Source organism: Miniopterus natalensis, chromosome 2 (genome assembly GCF_054644295.1).
Source record: "Miniopterus natalensis isolate mMinNat1 chromosome 2, mMinNat1.hap1, whole genome shotgun sequence".
In the NCBI taxonomy this organism is placed as follows: Eukaryota; Metazoa; Chordata; class Mammalia; order Chiroptera; family Miniopteridae; genus Miniopterus; species Miniopterus natalensis.
In genome coordinates, this window is record NC_142082.1 from 133,359,862 (window position 1) to 133,378,943 (window position 19,082).

The following is a 19,082-nucleotide window of genomic DNA, read 5'->3' on the forward strand; positions in this document are numbered from 1 at the left end:
CTACAGTTATGTCTGAAAATCTCTGAAGCGAATACATCAACCTAACAAAAGCCCACAATTATTAAAGAATATTCATCAACAGTTTAATTCCTTAAAAGTGGATATGGCAGAATTTCTATGCATGAGTACTCCAACCCCACTATTAGGGTTATGCAACTGAAAGTCCCCAAGTCATAAAATTTGAGAGTTATGAGGGGAAAAAAGTTGAGAGACTAAGTCATAAAACCCTGTTTCTAAAATAAAATAGATCAGACTAGTAATGAGTTTATACGTTAAATTGATAATAAAGAAAATTACACTGAATTGGATTTCTCCCACCAAAAACTTTTTAGACTTTCTCCTTTGCAATTTAAACAAGCTTTTCAGACATTTCATTTGCTTTCTTTGCAAAAAAAAAAAAATGTCATACTAAGTGGCCTTTCCTCTATTCCACTCACCTTTTCTATCATTGTTGCAATTTCATAGTGTCTTAATTACTTTAATCCTGATGTTTTTTAGGGCAAGTTCCCCCAGCTTGCTTGTGTTGCAAATTGTCTTAACTATTTTTGGCCATTTGCTCTTCCACTGAATTTTAGAAACAGTTTATCAAGTTCCACAAAAACAAACAAGCAAACAAAAACAGTTTAAGATTTTGATTGGAACTGTGCTGAATTTATAGGTTAACAATATCATAATTTAATATGTATAATTTTTATTTTTGTTTAAGGTATTACAGATGTCCCTTTTTCTCCCCAATGACCCGTTCCCCCCCAATCCTCCCCCCTCCCCAGTCACTCTCTCCTAAGAATCCTGAAACATTCATCAGAAAGGATATATGCACCCCGATGTTCATAGCAGCACAGTTAACAATATTATAATTTAAAATGTCATTTATAAAGCTTACTTCAAAAACTATTAGTGGAATACTATCAAAATTCTATTTATATTTATTTAAAAGATATTTCCAAATGATGGGGCTTTATCTCCTAAAGTATTTAATAAATTCTTCACAGTGATAGTGGTTTGCACTGAGCAGTATTCATCTGCTGCCATAACATATTATTATGAGGAGACTCTCCCACTTGACGAATATTTAGCTGCTTTCAACACTATACTACCTTCAATTGCAAAGAAGCATCATACTTATATTACAGGTCACCTATATCTTATAGAATTTTGTGGTAAGGAAATATGAGGGAAGTAGAAAAAAACTAGGAGCAGCTATTACAGAAATAATGTGTAGTCTTCTTAGGTTTACTCATAAAAGACAAGAATATTAGATAAGTAGACAAATCAATTAAAAAAAATTATTTCAAGACATTTACATAGATTTGTTGTACTGCAAAAACTCTACTCCTAATCTATGAATCTACCCAAATCCCAATTCCACAACTTGACCTGACAAAAGCCTACAACGGAATCAACAGCTCATCAAGATTACAAAGGAATGAACAAAGACCTGAATTTATACATTCTCAACAGTACTCTTAATCCTTGGTAAACTCTTAGGGTCCAGACAAGCCCAATTTTAACGCCTGAGTTTCTGTTTTGAATAGTTATAACTATTTGTAAAGATTGATATTTCATGACTTTTATTCTTCACAAATAGTCATAACTATGATTAGGGTGAAAGCTAAATTCTTAACATTGCCTGACCAGGTCTTCTTCTGTTTTTAGTTATAATCGTTTAATAAAGCCATAATAATTAAAAGTATGTTATTTTAATAAAATAATCAACATACAAACCAAGGAGACAAAACTAAGTCCACTAGCAGGGCTAAGGGGCACATATGAACATATGAGTATCATATTGAATATATGATAAAGAAGGTGTTATAAATTAAGATGTCATAAATTATCAAATAGTGCTGAAGAAATTGGCTGAGAGTTAATTCTGGTTAAATAAACCAGTTTATTAAGGTTAATAAATTAATAATCATAAGTATATTTCTATGAATAACTATTTACTGAGCACTTAAGCTGTGTGCCAGGCACTGTGCCAAAGGATTTACTTTCGTTATCTCATTTAATTCTGACAACTTCTATGAAGTAGTAGATACTACTACTATTTTTAAAAATATATATGTATGTATGTATTTATTTGATCTGCTCCTCCCTACCTTTCTAGTCGCCACTGGTACCATTTATCTTTGTGCTGATATCTAGCTATAAGAGCCTTCTTTCTGTTTCTGAACACACAATTTTCTGTCTCATGGCTCCTTCTGCCTAGAATATTCTTATTGCTCTCAACACCTAGTTAACTCCTATCATCTTCTGGATAGCTTAAATGTTATTTTCTCAAAGAATCTTTCTATAAGTTGCTCCCTATTTCCTCTCAATCGGAAAAAATCTCAGATTACCAGATATCAAGACTCTTTATTAAATTATAGAAATTACTTAATAATTACAAAATAATTAACATTTATTCTTGGGCCAGGTGCATATTTCTAAGCACTTTAATATACTGGCTCATTTGCTCTATCTAAGGAGATAGGCACTATTAAAATTTCATAGGCACACAGAAATTAACTTGCCTAAGGTTACAAAGCAAGGGCCAGGTTTGTGATTAAGAAAATGTGATATTGGGAGAAGCAAAAAGACCAATGAAAACAGGGAGAAGCAAAAAGACCAATGAAAACAGCACAAGGAAACAAGAACCAGAATCATATATGTGGAACTATGATGTATGCCAAAAACATCATTGCAAACTAGTGGGGAAAAGACTTAGCTATGTAAATGGAAAAATTAGAGCTCTCCCTCCCAGTATCTTTTCTTCTGACCAGCATATAAAAAGGGCCATTTATTTCCTCCTTTCTTCCCAAACCACCTCACATCTCCCATGCTTATTTCCTTCTCTATCTACTCCCATTTTTCTGAGTTATCTTTGCAGCCAAGCTTGTCCTTCCTCAGCCCTCACGCTTCAACTTGGCACAATAGATCCTCGTACACCAATGAGCCCTCAAAAAGGTTCTCACAAAGTCACCAACGAACACCCTAACAAATCCAAAGGATCCATAATTTTATGTACCTTATCAATCCTTCCAAAAAGGTGATTCCACTTTTCTTAAGGGGAGGGATACTTTTTTTTTGTTTGTTTATAAACTTCCCCTTCCCCTGTTTAAATGTTAGTATTCCACAGAGCTGTTCTCTAATTTCTTCTCTTACTGTTTATACTCTCATACCAATGATTCTGAAATCTGTATCCCTGGGTCAGTCAGTCCCCAAGTTCTAGAACCATATTCCCAATTCCTACTAGTCCACATCAACTTGGATTTTTCAAACATTTCAACCATATTCCCAATTCCTACTAGTCCACATCAACTTGGATTTTTCAAACATTTCAACCTTAAGTCATCAATCATCTTCATATATCACATGTACTTATTCTCGAGTATTCCTTTAATAAATGATGTCATCAGTAATTTAACTTCCCAAGCCAGAAACTGGAAATATTATCCTATATTCCTCCATCACCCCATAACATCACGTATCCAAATCTGTCTCTTATTCATTCTCAGAAAAGTATCTTAGTTTTGTACCTCCTTTCCAGTCATTCTTAGTAACACAGATTACTGTTAACAGCTGCCCAACTTGCCTCTCTGCTTTAAGTTTGCTTGCTTTTAATTCGTCCTCCATTCTACTGCCATGTTTTATTATTTTTTAATCACAAGTTGCCAACAGCACGTTTTCCCCCACATCCTATTCTGCAGCTTTCTTGGCTGTTTTTGCCCCAATGCCAAAGAGCCGGGCACTGGCCCAGGCCATGCGAAGACTGGCAAACACCTTGAAGTTCTCCTCCTTTGTGATGACCCTGGCTTTCTCCTTGTAGACATTCTGTGTGGGCATGACTGGTCCTGCCAGCTGGGTGGCCAACCTGAGTTCTTCAATAGAACTGTCTCCCTTCTTGGGGGCCGAGGGCTTCATGGGGAAGAGTATGAGCTTAAAGGGTTATTCCTTCAGCTGCTGCACATTGGCCTCGGGAGGCTCAACGGACTTGTTCTGCCTCCTTGGAACCACCAACATCCCAATGGTCCGGGCTACCTTTCTGTGGATGCCAGCCACCCTTAACTCCTCCAAGCTGAAGCCCCTGCTGCTATCACTTTGGGGTGGTACCTCACTAGGGCATTTCACTATGGGCCGGTCGGGTGAGGGGTCAGGGCACCGGGCGATGCACCGTGCTTTGGCTTGCTGAGCCTTGTGTCCATGGATCTTCTGCGCAGGATGGTTAAACCACGAGGTAATACACCGCTGCCAGTCCTTGTGGAAGTAGGGCTATACCATTTTGGCAGGGCTATGGGCCTTCTCTGAAGGATGGTCAGCAGAAAGGCCACATTTTAAAAACAAATATGATCATGTCACTGCTCTGTTTAAACTAAAATTCTAATATCACATAAAATATAAATGCTTTATATTTACATAAAGTTTTTTGAATAGAGTGCTTTAACCTAATCATTAGAGTAAGTTTTTTCCTCTTTAGCTGATGGGGAAACCGAAACTTAGAGAGGCTATGTGACTTACCAAGGTCACACATGAGTATGCAGAGCCAGGTTTTAGTTTGTACTTTAGTTTTCATATTCTAAAGTTCAATGCTCTTTCTACTGTATTAAACTTGACTTTAAATCCTATTTATTTAACAAAGACCTAGAGATGTAACAGATGCTTGGTAAAATCAGACATTACTAAATATTCCCCTCTGTATGAAATGGTTAAGAGCTCTCTTTATAAAGTGAAGTAGCAGAAAAATATCATGTTATCACCAAGTTATTTGAATGGAAACACTTATTTAAAAGGTATAGTCTAGCAATTCTTATCCATTTTACTTATGAACAAAATAAAGTAGGGCTTTATTTATTTATTTTCAAAGTGGGCAATCTTTGGTAAATGCTAGATCTTTGCCTGAACTTAGTAGTAAAGCCTGAGCATTCGTTCACATTATGCCTATATGAGAATCATATTTTCAACTCAGTTGAGACTATATGAAAAAACAAACACTATGTTTCTTTTAAGAGGTTTTCTCGAATTGTGGTAAACTCTTGTGGATGAATTTTTTCACACCCAATCTCAAGTTGTTTTAATGATTGTTTTTCTTATAAATTTTCTTACCTATGAAATCAGACTTGAATAGATCTGAATTCTAAATTAACTGTAGAATACTAGGCCAAACTTCTTTTCCTGATATTACTTGCTGTGAGGTCTTAGAGAAGTTACTCAGCACTGAAACCTTTAGATTGTATATCTTGGAAATGGGAATTCACTCATTCAAAAAATACTTATTGGAGGTCTAATATGCTATTCCATATGAATAGGTTGTATCAAAATAGCCAGGTAACTAGGTTTGTAGTAAAATATCTCTGTAAGTGCTGTGAAGGAAAAGTACGAGGAACTATGAAAGCATAAAATATGGCCCCTATTTAGAATAAAGGAAAGTCTTTTTGTGGAAGTACCATTTTAGCATATGAATGGGAGTTATTTCAGGAAGAGTAAGGGGAAAAAAGCTATCTAAATTGAAGGAACAGCACATGCTAGGGCCAGAACTTTGGGAATTTGGTATGTAGGAGGAACTTCCTAAGTGAGGTTGGAGTTTATCACAAGAGGAGAAATGCTAGATAAGTCTAGAGAAGTGGTCTGGGGCCAGACTATATAGTGCCTTTAAGATGATGAGGATTTTATCCTACATGCAATGAAAAACCATTGAAAGATTTTTAGAAGGGAAGAGATATGATCTGATTTACATTTCATGAAGACCACTGGGAATATTTTAGAGGATTGTTGGGAGGCTCAAATACATGTGAAATGATTAATAAATCAAAAACTTACATGAAATTATAAATACTTTAAAAAGTCTATATTGTATGGTGCTAAATATTCTGAAGGCATCAAGAAAGATAATTTGTATTGTGGTCTGTACAGAATGATTTTCAATGGCTCCAGAGAGGCTAGTACTCCAAATAAATCTGAGTTAATTTTAAGACAGTTCTCAAATGCAGAAAAGCTACACTAAGAACTAAAAAAGGCCGGATTCTTGTGGGGTGTTTTTTTTTGGGGGGGGGTGATGGTGTGGGAAAGATAGTGTTTCAAAAGTTGTTTAGTGTTTTTATATACAGGAGAAGCAAACTTAGGAAAGATATATAGGAACCAGTAAATGATTCAGAAGTAGTCATAGATTCAATAGTACATGGAAATGAGTAAATCCCAATAGCAGGATTTAGGAAACCACAGTGCTAGTGAATCTGAATGCATAATTCTTTTTTTGATTAGTTTATGTTCATGCTGACAACTTTCAGATAAGAAGTTCCTAATGCTTAATTGCCTAATATTGACATACGTTTTTTAAATTTTATTTTTTATTGTTAACAAGTATTACAGATATCCCCCATTTTCCCTCACTTTGCCCCCCTTCACCCAACCCTGCTCCACTCCATCCCTTCACCACACTAATGTCTGTGTCCATGGGCTATGTATATATGCACACAAATTTTTTGGTTAATCTCTTTCTGTCTTCCTCCCCCCTCCCCCCTCTGAGATCTGTCCATCTGTTCCATGCATCCATGCCTCTGGACTTATTTTGTTGGTTTATTTTGTTGTTGTTGTTGTTGGTTTTGTTTTTTACAAAATTTATCTTTATTGTTCAAAGTATTACAGATGTCCCATTTTTACCCCCATTGATCCCCTCCATCCCACGTCCCCCCCACCCCCAGGCCTTCCCCATACCAACGTCTGTGTCCATGGGTTATGCATTTATGCATATAAGTTCTTTGATTAATCTCTTCCCACCCACGCCTTCCCTCTGAGATCCCTCAGTCTTTTCCATGCTTCTATGTCTCTGGATCTATTTGTTCACCAGTTTATTTTGTGTGTTATATTCTACATATGAGTGAGATCATGTGATACTTTTCTTTCTCTAACTGGCTTATTTTGCTTAGCATAATACTCTTCAGTTCCATCCATGCTGTCCCAAAGGGTAAGAGATCCTTCACTTTTATAGCCAAATAGTATTCCACTGTGTAAATGTACCACAACTTTTTTATCCACTCATCTACTAATGGACACCTGGGCTGTTTCCAGATCCTGGCTGTTGTAAATAACTTTGCTATGAACATAGGGGTGCATATATTCTTTCTGATTGGTGTTTCGGGATTCTTAGGATATATTCCTAGAAGTGGGATCACTGGGTCAAAAGGCAGCTCCATTTTTAATTGTTTGAGGAAACTCCATAATGTTTTCCATAGTGGCTGTACCAGTCTGCATTCCCACCAGCAGTATACTAGGGTTCCCTTTTCTTCACAACCTTGGCGGCACTTGTTTGTTGACTTACTGATGGTAGCCATTCTGGCAGGTGTGAGGTGATACCTCATTGTAGTTTTAATTTGCATCTCTCTGATGATTAGTGACTTTGTTTTTTCTTATGTCTACTGGCCATCTGTATGTCCTCTTTAGAGAAGTGTCTATTCAGGTTCTTTGCCCATTTTAAAAAATGGATTGTTGAGTTTTATGAGTTCTTTATATATTTTGGAAATAAACCCCTTATAAGATGTATCATTGGCAAATATATTCTCCCATACAGTGGGCTTCCTGTTCATTTTGATGACGGTTTCTTTTGCTGTACAGAAGCTTTTTATTTTGATGTAGTTCCATTCATTTATTTTTTTCCTTTGTTCCTCTTGTCCTAGGAGATGTATTGGGGAAAAGCCTGCTACATGAGATGTCTGAGAACATTGTTTATTTTTTTTAAATCCTACCTTTTTCTCTGCAAAGTAGGCACAAAGCAGTCATTCATTTACAACAAGAAAGATATACAAAAATACCAGCCTAATACAATGTATTACACTTAATCTCAGAACAATATGTATAACTATGTTGTGCAAAATTAATGGCGTAAACAATTCTGGATGTTAATTTGTTAATTCACTCTATGGCTAATCCTCTCACTTAATGAAATACTGTGTAAATTACATTTGAGTAGCAATAGCATAAAGCCATTTTTTAATAAAGGAGATACTGACAGTATCTAGTATTTTACCAAATATTTCACTGAAATTTTTTTAAGTACCACAGACTAAAACTCAGAATTTCATTGCTCAGTAAAACTTAACCAAAGAAATCTATGAAGTTCTTTTAAATAAGCAAATGGCTTGGTCAATCATCCCTCTATATCTTAATTTTTAGATTTCAAGCATTTCCAATCTATTTTCTGCTCTGTACATTAAATTCATCAGTTAGCAAGAACTCATCTGTATGACCTCTTTTAACATCTGAATGAAGATACAAATAAGGAACTTAAGGAGGAGGCAAAGTAAGATTGTGAAAGTGGAAAGAAAACTCACAGAATGAGAGGAAATTTTGCAAATCATCTATTGGATAACAAATTTGTATCTGGAATCTGTAAAATCTCTTAAAACTCAATAATACAAAGACAAATAACCAAATTTAAAAATGGGCAAAGGATCCAGACAGACATTTTGCCAAGAAGATATACAAATGGCCAATAAGCATATATGAAAAGATGTGCAACATCATTAGCCATTAGGGAAATGCAATTCAAAATAGCAATGCGATACTACTACACACCCACTAAGATGTCTATAGTAAAAAAGACAGACAACATGCTGACAAGGATGTAGAGAAATCAGAACCCTCATACACTGCTGGTGGCAATGTAAAATGGTACAGTCACATTGGAAAAGAGTCTATCAGCTCCTCAAAAAATTAAACATAGGGACCCAACAATTCCACTCTTAAGTATATAACTAAGAGAAATGAAAACTATGGCCACATAAAAACTTGCACACAAATGTTCATAGCCAAAAAATGTAAATAACCCAAAGGTCCATCAACCGATGAAGGGATAAATTCAATGTGGTCTGTCTGTACAATGAAATATTTGGCAATAAAAAGAAATGAAATGGTGATACATACAATATGAATGAGCCTAAAAAACTTGCTAAGTGAATGAAGCCAGACACAAAAATCACACGTATTATATGATTCTATTTATATTAAATACCCAGAATAGGCAAATTGATAGAACAGAACATAGATTAGAAACTTAGACTAGGTCAAGGGGAGTTGGAGAGAGATTGGAAGTATCTTCTCAGGATGGTAAAAATGGACTGTGGTGTTGATTGCACAACTGTGAATATATCCAACCCCAGTGAATTGTACACATTAAGTAGGTGCATTGTACAATATGTAAATCACAATAAAGTTATGTATATATTTTTTTAAAGGGTGGGATTATTAGAGATGATTTTACAGAGATTGGTTCTGAGTTAGGTTTTGAAGTGAAAGTCAGGAATTAGTAAAATGTATTTGAAATAATATGAATGATGTATAAAGCCCTATAAGACAGGAATAAGTAAATAATTTGCAGGAAATGGGACCACTATTTGTATCAAAGCAGAACTACATTAGAAGTAAAACTACTAAGACTAGAATGCTAAACCAAGGAGACCCAGAAAATTCTATAGGTTCCTCATACAAGTAACAGATGAACATGGTGTTTTACTAGGTGACAAAGGTGTCACTTCTAGATTTTAATACTTCTAAGTATTCATCCCTCAAGAAGTTGCTTCCATAACATGGGTACGGCTCTATCATTCACAGACAGGCAGTACAGTTGAAATTATAGGCTTTTAGAATTGACTGTCTAAGTTAGAATCTTTGTTCTACCACTGAGTGAGTGTATGAGCGTTGTGTACTGAACTCTGTACACCAATTTCTGTAACTGTAAAATGAGAATACTCACTTATTTCATACATGCAAAAAGCTCTTAACATGGTAAACAAGCAGTAACCATAGCCAAAACTATATGGTATAAATAACTACTTAGCTATACCTCTCCTGAGAATCAAAAGGTTCTTCAGCTTCAAATCCATTCAAATTTATGGATATAAATTTTCCACCTATATCAAAGATAAATATCTTGATTAAACTGTTAAACTTTGTCAAGTTGTTAAAACATACTGTTAAATAATATAAAGCAATCTGAATTATCAGTTTTTGTGTGTGTGTTTTACCACAATTACTTCACCCTTATTATTCCTCACTTTTCGTTTTTTACTAAAGGAACTTGATGCTCTTTTCACTCAAATAATTAATTTTATCTCTAATGTTCCCAGGTTTTGATTTAAGTGACTCTCTAAAACTTAGACTAGCCTTGCCTTAGAGCCACTCTTGAACTTGCTTGTAAGAGCCTTTGACTTTTTTAATAAAAGAAGTCCTTTCTATGGCTACTTCTGCTAAATCGTTTCCCCTAACAGTAAGGAATTATCCACTAATATGTGGGTCTTCTTAAAGTTAAAAGGAGAGTAGAAGGGATTGTTAGTATTCTTAGCTCCCCTCATAGAGAAGAAAAAGTAGTCATTACCATCCTTTTTTTTTAGAGAGCTATAAGAAAATTATGCAGAATCTCATCGATAGAAGCAGTAAAAGTGTTCTAGGCATAATGAAATACAGGTTAATCCTACAGAGGTTTTCTGACTTATATTACAAGCTGACCTCTTTACTTCTGAGGAGCCATTTTTGACATTCTCTCAGATAGATCATTTTAATCTGTATCCAAAACTGAGGTCACTTACTACTAGTCTTATTCTAGATTTCTTTAGTAGTGACTTCTGTGTAAACTGGATAATAAACTAAAAGGAACTGCATTCTCTTGTTTAAAGAACAGATGGAGAAAGAATCTAGAGAAATGACTTCAAAGGAATAAATATAAGACAGAGTATGAATTACAGTGGTAACTGAGGAAATGAAAATAAAAGGCACAAACTGAACTGACATTACTCGAGGAAGATAAAAATAGCAATTGATGAAAAATTCCACATGGGGACAAAGAAGCAATAGTTTAATAGTTTAATGACTTAATGAAATACTGTTTGAGTTACATTTGAGTAGTGACAAGCATGCAACATTTTTAATACTAGGGAGATTTTAATATATCCGGTATTTTATTTTTTTCATGTAAAGATTGCTTTATTGGTGGCAGTTAGTACAAGTCAATAAATATTGATCCCCAAAGAAGAACTCAGTTATTTATCAGCTTACTGGTCCACAGAGAGCTGAATGAATTGAACCAACTGATTGCTGGGAGGACAACTGAGTCAACCCTGCTTCTTGGGAAGTGAAGCCATAGCCAGCTGATATATGGCATATGCTGTTTCATCAACTGTAAGAATCAAGGTAGCTCTATACAGGTGGGCATCCGCTACTCCACCCTTTAGATGCACTGGAATTCCATTGTCCTTCTGAAACAGCTTTTGTTTCTCTGGAACTTTACTTTCAAACTGCCTGTGTGAAGCAGTGCTTATGGTCCTCTGCACAATCTGACAAAGAGCCAGCAGATTCTGCAGCATGTTGGCTCAGTTATTGCCCACTAACCACGACAATTAAATGCCAGGAACGAGTAACATCAGACCGGAACTGGAACTACCTTCTCAACATATCCAGTATTTTAAAGCATTATAAACCATGTACTTAAATCTAAAACAGCTTTGAAATGATCAAACATCTATAAAATGAGGTAAATAAGAGCACTTACGTGAAAGGCTACATAGTATAAAACATTTAGAATAGTGGCTGGCAGAGAGTAAGCATTCAATAAATGTTCACTAGTGGTGGTATTATCACCTGCAAACCACATGCAAATCTATTGATTTCTCTGAGTTCAGATTCCTTATCTAAAAGAAGGAATCCTTACTTGATCCTTATTTTGAGGATCAAATCAGATCATACATGTAAACATACTTCTCAACCTTCCCGTTACCTCCCTGCCAGTATACCTGATGGTTTTTTATAAAAATCATGGCTATTGATAAAGTGATTCAAAAATGAAGAAAAGAATAATCTGTAAATTCATGTAACAAAATGAGTCTCTCTAATGATTAAGATGGAAAAACTAATTGTTCTATCAGAGGTAATGCTACTCGGAATGTCAGTTTTCAGGAGTGTTAAAGAGGTATCAATACAGTCATGTGCCCTATACTGTCTTAATTCAAATGTCCTTTACTTTGAAAATTTACTAAAAGAGTTATTTCTGAAAAAAAAAAAAAAAAAAAAAAAAAAATATATATATATATATATATATATATATATATATATATATATCAGTTGGCAAACATGGAACATAAAATGCCAATCGTTCATATTTGCATTTTCTGGCTGGGCTGTTCCTCTGGATTCATAGTCCAAAAAGAGAGCCTTATGTATTTGTGGCTTACTGTAAACTAGCACTTTTAAAATACAGGCAAAGTACTAAAACAAAATATCCTACAACTCTTACTATCTGCTTGATATGTTATTTCTGTAAAACTATATGAGAAGGGACCACATGGCCTCTAATCAAAGCTTATGAACTGACAAAACAATTAAAATCCAAAATCTCAACAATAAATTATCCCAGTTTCTTTAGTTTAAATGCACTTTTGGATCAAAATAACAATTTATTTTACATACTCAGTTAATCACCTATTAATCTTTAAACATATTTTACTTTCCAGAAGCAAGACATTAAGATTGTCTACATGTTCTGTCATATCTAAACTGAAGATTCACAAGAGATGGGTGAAAAAGGGTAAAATTGTGCCACTAAAATAAAATAGGCTCCATTTAAAGAGGAAAAAAAAGTCTATTTTTCCTTTTAAAGTGAAACTACATTTAAAAATGTATCTTTAAAATAAGAGGCAGAGCAGTGCATTGATTTTAGGGCATGAACTAAAGTTCCAGACTGCTTAGGTTCAAATATCGGATATATCACTGTGTGAACACCTCTTTGAGTCTAGGATTCCTATTCTATTAAATGGCACATTCACATTCTAGTGCCCTAGAATTGTGGTTCTAAGTAAGTTAACGTAAGTACTTAAAACAGTGTATAGCACAGTGTTTTTAATATTATAGGTCATGGTTAGACTGTTTCTTACTATCCTTATGTGCAAGCAAGATTAATAGTTGTTACAAAACTGTTTTGTAAAAATGACCATTTCTTTAATACCTTGCATGTGCTAATGCGAAATGGTATGATTTAGAAAAAATAAAGTCAGAATGTCACTAAATAAATAAATAAAATCACTGACTAAAGCTCTAGATCATCTTGGTCAAGCAGTATTCATTAATCTTGGATTCACTAACAACTTATAAGTGATTATAAACATATATGAAAAGGATTAAATTAGGAAAAATGCTTTTGTAGATTTTAAGCAACTAAAATATGAAAAATATTATTTAATGTCACTATTTCTGTCCTTATTTTAATCAGTTTACCAACACTAAAAGTGTTCGTAAACTTTCTGGTTTCATTTCCTGAAAATAATGTAATCATGCCTTATTTTAGTGATGAACACTTTGGCACAACTGAAATTAATTTTAGCAGTAACAGTAATGTAAAAAATTCTTTAGGAAGTATATACTAATCAATTTGGAATTCATACAAATTAATAGTGTCCATTTTATATATATATATATATATATATTTTTTTAATCTTTCTTGATTTCAGAGAGAGGAAGGGAGAGAGAGAAACATCAATGATGAGAGAGTCATTGATTGGCTGCCTCCTGCACGCCCCCTGCTGGGGATCGAGCACGAAATCCCGGCATGTGCCCTGACCGGGAATCAAACCCCAATCTCCTGGATCCTAGGTCAATGCTCAACCGCTGAACCACGTCTGGCAGGGCCATGTATATTTTTAACTGATGTGATTATAAGGTTTTCTGTTAGTGTAAATCAAAGTTATACAAACATAAGGGATGATATAAAATAAAGTCTCAAAGATTTCTAAGAGTAGGAATGGAAGGGAAGCTCTAAAACTGAAATCAGTGTCTCCTATCTAAAAACCTCATTGATCTGATGGACTATTCCTTGGCAATTAAAACAAAAATATCATACACATTTTAAGTGACTCTAAATACAAATTAAACTTACTCTCCGAAGTTACTTTAAACTTACTGAGTTACAAGGATTTATACCAAAATGACATGCAGAGTTTAATTTGTAAAGTTAGCTATGTGTTACCATTAAATATACTCACACATAAAACTGAGAGGAAATAACTGGTAAATGAATGACATTTAATAAAAATGGGGAAATAAAGCAGATACTCTGATGATTTGTAGTTATCTGTTTATTTACTCATAATAGGTGTGCCTTAAATGATATCTCCAAAGAAAGAATTCCATAGCCCACAACTTGTCTTTGTAACTCATTTAATTACCATCCCCTTAATAAGGGTCCTCCATCGCTAAAATACTTACATGGAATGCACTTTAAACAAAAATTCCTTTGGTATCAGGAAAAACCACCATGTATCTGAAGATTATCTTTCATTCATCCTAAACTAAACAATTCTAGTTCCTTTATCCTTTTTCTATAGTTCCTAAATTCTAACAATCTCATTCATGGTTTTCTGAATCTCTCCTTGGAGCTGGAACACAGATCAAGAAACAGCATTAAGAGACTACTGCTTTACTCCTTCTAGTGCAAATCAGTATTACTTTCATACCTCACCTTTCTAAGAGGTATCAATTTTGAGTTTTTTGTCACTATAAAGTCTAGTACCATGCCTATCATAAAATTTGTTCCTCCTCATCTCAGACCTGTGTAACATATTTTCATCTTAGAAAGTCAGTTTGCAGATAAAAATCATTCACTAATTTCAAATAAACAGAAACTCTAGTATCCATGCAGAATCAAATCTTTACCCTTGCCCAGGTATTAGTTTCCAGAGTACTACAAAACAGTCTTTATCTGCAAAGTGCTCACAAACTAATCAACAAAATTTATTCATTTTAATACATGTGACTTTAACATCAAACATCAGTATTAAACTTTCAAGAATAAACTTATGACAAACCTACCATTTTTCCTCAATAGCCCAAGCAGTCTTTCCAAGATGGTTATATACACATAACAAGACAATGTTCTATTTGCATATGCCCATTTCAGCTAAAAAATAACACAAGATTTGCCCAAATACCCATAAATGACTAATCCAAAAAACAAAAACAAAAACACACATAAAAAGAGAAATAACTTGCTTTGGCTGCTGTGGTTCAGTGGTTAAAGTGTCAGCTCAGGCACCTAAGGGTCGGGAATTCGATTTCCTGTCAAGGTTGGACCCCCAGCTCCAGTAGGGAGGGGCACATTCAGGAGGCAACCAATTGACGTGTCTCTCTCACATCGATGTTTCTCTCAAGGAGTCTCCCTCTTCAACCCTCCCACTCTCTCTAAAAATCAATGGAAAAAATATCCTTGGGTGAGGATTAAAAGAGAGAGAAATAACTCTTTAATGAGTTTTATTATTTTTGTAAATGTTTTTATTAATTTCAGAGAGAGGAAGGGACAGGGAGAGGGAGCAAGAGAGAGTCATTGATGGGCTGCCTCCTGTACGCTCCCTACTGGAGATCGAGCCTGCAACCCGGGCATGTGTTCTGATCAGGAATCAAAAGGTGGCTAGGGAGTTGAGCATCGACCTATGATCCAAGAAATCGCAGTTCGATTCCTAGTCGGGGGTACATGCCCGGGGTTGTAGGCTCGATTTCTAGTGGGAGGTGTGTAGGAGACAGCCGGTCAATGACTCTCTCATCATTGATGTTTCCCTTTCTCTCTCCCTCTCCATTCCTCTCTCTGAAGTCAATAAAGACATATTTAAAAAAAAAAAAATGATCTCCAGGTTCATGGGTCAATGCTCAACCACTGAGCCACGCCACTGGGTGAAGAGTTTTAATGAGCCCAAGTAACAAATAAATTAAATATCTTTACCAGTTCTGTATCCCTGAATAATTACCAACTTTGTACTTATAAAGTTATTCACCTTAAAACTCTGAATCAAACTTCTAATCTACACTAGTTCCTTTTTCGATAGGTTTCACCTAATTGCAAGTAAACTGGCTCACATATAAACTGAAATGGTCTCTGCAACTCCCCAGAACCATTTTGCTCCTGCATCCCCCCCCCTTAAAATATGTAGGGAAATCAAAGTGAAGATAAAAATTTTGTTGTTACCTAAGTACATGGTCTTCCGTTTCCTTGTCTTTAAAATGAAAGCATTAAAATGACTCAAATTTATGACTACCTGTATTTACTCTTTAAAATAATTTTCAGCAACTTTGTCAAAAAGCAAAAATATTTTTATTTTAAAAATACCAAACTTTACAGGTTTAATGCCCACAATACACATATTGCTCCTATCATCCTGTAGTGTCAACAATACCAATTATTACTTCATATAACAAAAACATAACATTAAAGAGAAGTAACAGCCATATAAATGATATCCACATTTTAACTTAAAGATTTATATTTTATGGAAATCCACATTTATCTTTTCATAAGGTGTAATAGACTAGGTGAATTAAGAATTTTTAAGTCTTCTTTAACAAACAGTATGGCTCAGCCACTGTTGCCCAGTGGTTGAGGATAGGCCCATGAACCAAGTCACCAGTTCAGTTCCCGGTAAGGGCACATAATGGGATGGCAGGCTTGATCCCCAGTGTGTGGCGTATAGGAGGCAGCTGATCAGTGACTCTCATCATTGATGTTTCTATTTCTCTCTCCCTCTCCCTTCCTCTCTCTCTCAAAAATCAATAAAAACATTTAAAAAAGAAAACACACACAATATGAAGCAAGGATTGAGTTAATCATTAACAATCCACAAGCCACGGTGTTTCATTGGTGTCTTAGAGAATGTCCAATTTCCCCACAGTAATAAACATCTTAGGAACATTCCAATATAAATAATGATTATTAAATTGTAATTTTTGCTGTAGTGCAACAAGTATATGTTTACACCCTTAGATATTTTTATTATATAAATATACTATGGAGCCTAACAAAGTAGGAAAAAGTACCAACTTAGATCAGAGTACTTAAATTCAAGTCCAAAGTCTGCCATCTACTAGTTTATCTGGAAATGATACTAACATCACAGCATATTATTAGAAGTAAATAGCAGTAATAAGAAGGTAACTAAAATTTAATGTTACCTCATAAATAGAAAATCATCCTTTAGAATATCTCATTGAATCAAGGTAAAACCCATATAATGAAATTATTACTGTCCATTTTCATAGATGAAGATACTTAAGTGCAATGATTTAAATGAACTTTCCTCAAAGGCATATTACAAGTTAGGTGGTGGAAAGATACTTAATTCAGGTCTAAATCTTATGCTCCTTCCATTAAGCCACACTGGGACACACACACACACACAAAAGCAAAACACTGTAAATTATATACCACTGTTATGGCGACAATGAGAAGTGAAGACAATTTTTATAATAAAAAAGAGGCACATTATCCTTCCTAACAAACACACCACTTTCTGTTTCACATGCATATATTTTATTTATTTTCTATACCACTGGATATGGACAAGTATTCAAATCTCCACACACTTCCTTCAGTATTTTAAGGATATCCTTTGGTATTTTACAAGTTTGTCTATTAGCAAGTGACTTCAGCCTCAAGTGGACTTATCTACTTCTTGCAGGCCTGCGTTACGCTTCAGACAGGAGGGAAGGGCTGCACTTCTAAGAAACGCGGCGGGTTTCTATCAAGCCTCTACTGAAGCGCAAGACCACGTGGTATCTCTCCTAAGCCTAACGTTTCCCACTCCTTCCTTTCCCTCCTGACAAGGAACTGGGAACTAAGGTTTCCTTCTCTTAAGTGGTGCCCTGACACATGCCACCTGTGTAGTGCGAACCGCAAACATCCCGCAGCCTGCCTCCCGGAAGAAGACAAGCACCAGAACAGTAGGGAAGTTGGATGCCGACAATGCCGGGAAAGGAAATGACTGGAGAAGTAAAGCGGGTGAGACGGCGGTCAGCCGCGGACCAAGACCTGTCAAACACTCCGAGATTCACGCCGAACGACTGTAACCTACGGCTCGGGAAGGCCTGGAGTGGGAGCGGCTCTACGCGACGAAGGACCAAGAGAACTACAGGAGCCGCCGCTGCCGCTCCCGCTCCCGCCAGCCTCTCCGCCGGTCCCAACAAGCCGCGAACCCTGGCTCTTTCGTCTCGGGTCCAATCTTTGACCCAACATTCCCGTAAGCGGCCAAAATCCTGCTGCCCAGGGCGGCCGCTGCCGGACCTGCCCGCACCTGTCACTAGCGAAAGAAACCAGCCCGCAGTTCCCGCCCAGTTCTCCACCATCCTCGGGCGCCGCGGCCACCTCAACCCCTTTCCCTCACCAGGTGTCCCCTTTCCGGAGCGAGGTTTTAAGCAGCGTCGCGATGTCAGAACGCTGGATGTCCAGATCCGCCGCTCCGCCTTCCGCCATCTTCTTCCACTAGCGGCAGCGGAGGCGGCAGCTACGGCGGCGGCACGCCCCAGAGCATTGTGGGAATGGCGTCCCGCGGCCCCGCCCAGTCGGCAGGTCGAAACCAAAAGAGACGTCGGGGGGGGCGGGGGGAGCGCCGCCGCACGGGAGTTGGCCCAGGGGGCGGAGTGAGCGCCATGCTGAGGTCCGCTGCCCTCCGTCCGGTCCTGCTCGTCCAGCCTCTCGCCGTGGCCTCGCCCCTGCCGGGACCGCCAGGTTTTCACTGTCCGCGGCGGGGCCTCGGTCCTCTCGCTAGAACGGTGCCACTGCCCGGCCCATCCTCGACTTCTGCCTTCTCCTACCCCTTTCCCACAGACGCCTCAGAACCCTCGTTTGCACGTTTACTCTTGCTTGAGGGAAGTGGCAGGGTGGGGATGGCAGGCTTGGGGATGGCTGAGATCGGGCAGAAATTTTAACAGCTCCGCGACTAGTCTTTTTGTTGCCAGCGCAGAAACCAAGCTCGGTTTGGCCCAAACAAAGAGCGATCGGAAACCGAACGCTTGGCCGCGGTGCCCTTGCCGGGCTCCTTCCCGCGCCCCTGTGCCCGCTGGAGGTGGAGCGCTTCTGTGGGCTCCTTGGACCGCCTCCCCGGGCACACCCGGGCTGCCAGCTGCAGTGAGAAACGGGTTCCAGCTCCTCCGAACACGGTGTAAAATAGGTACCGAATAATGCCGGGTGCTAAGGGGAAGAAAACCCGCGAGAAACCCTCTCACCTGGAGGTCATAAGGAACATTTTCTTTGCCCCATCTTCCCGTGGTGTGTACGCCTGAAAAGAGAATCCCAACTTTTATTCGAA

The 19,082-nt window shown here is 37.1% G+C and overlaps 1 protein-coding gene and 2 pseudogenes across 2 annotated transcripts in view; all 3 read right to left on the reverse strand.

Moving 5' to 3' along the window:
* The window catches only part of USP15 (ubiquitin specific peptidase 15), a 107,644-nt gene extending 89,385 nt beyond the window's left edge, over positions 1-18,259 (reverse strand). For both annotated transcript variants that reach the window (XM_016224459.2, XM_016224458.2), the window contains exon 1: positions 18,159-18,259. In XM_016224459.2, coding sequence (XP_016079945.1) covers positions 18,159-18,247 — 89 coding nt within the window. In that variant the 5' untranslated portion in view covers positions 18,248-18,259. The remainder of the gene's footprint in view (positions 1-18,158) is intronic.
* LOC107546129 (large ribosomal subunit protein eL13 pseudogene) lies at positions 3,640-6,430 on the reverse strand (annotated as a pseudogene).
* Positions 10,091-12,021, reverse strand: LOC148093824 (cytochrome c oxidase subunit 7A2, mitochondrial pseudogene; annotated as a pseudogene).
* Positions 18,260-19,082: the final 823 nt, after the last annotated feature.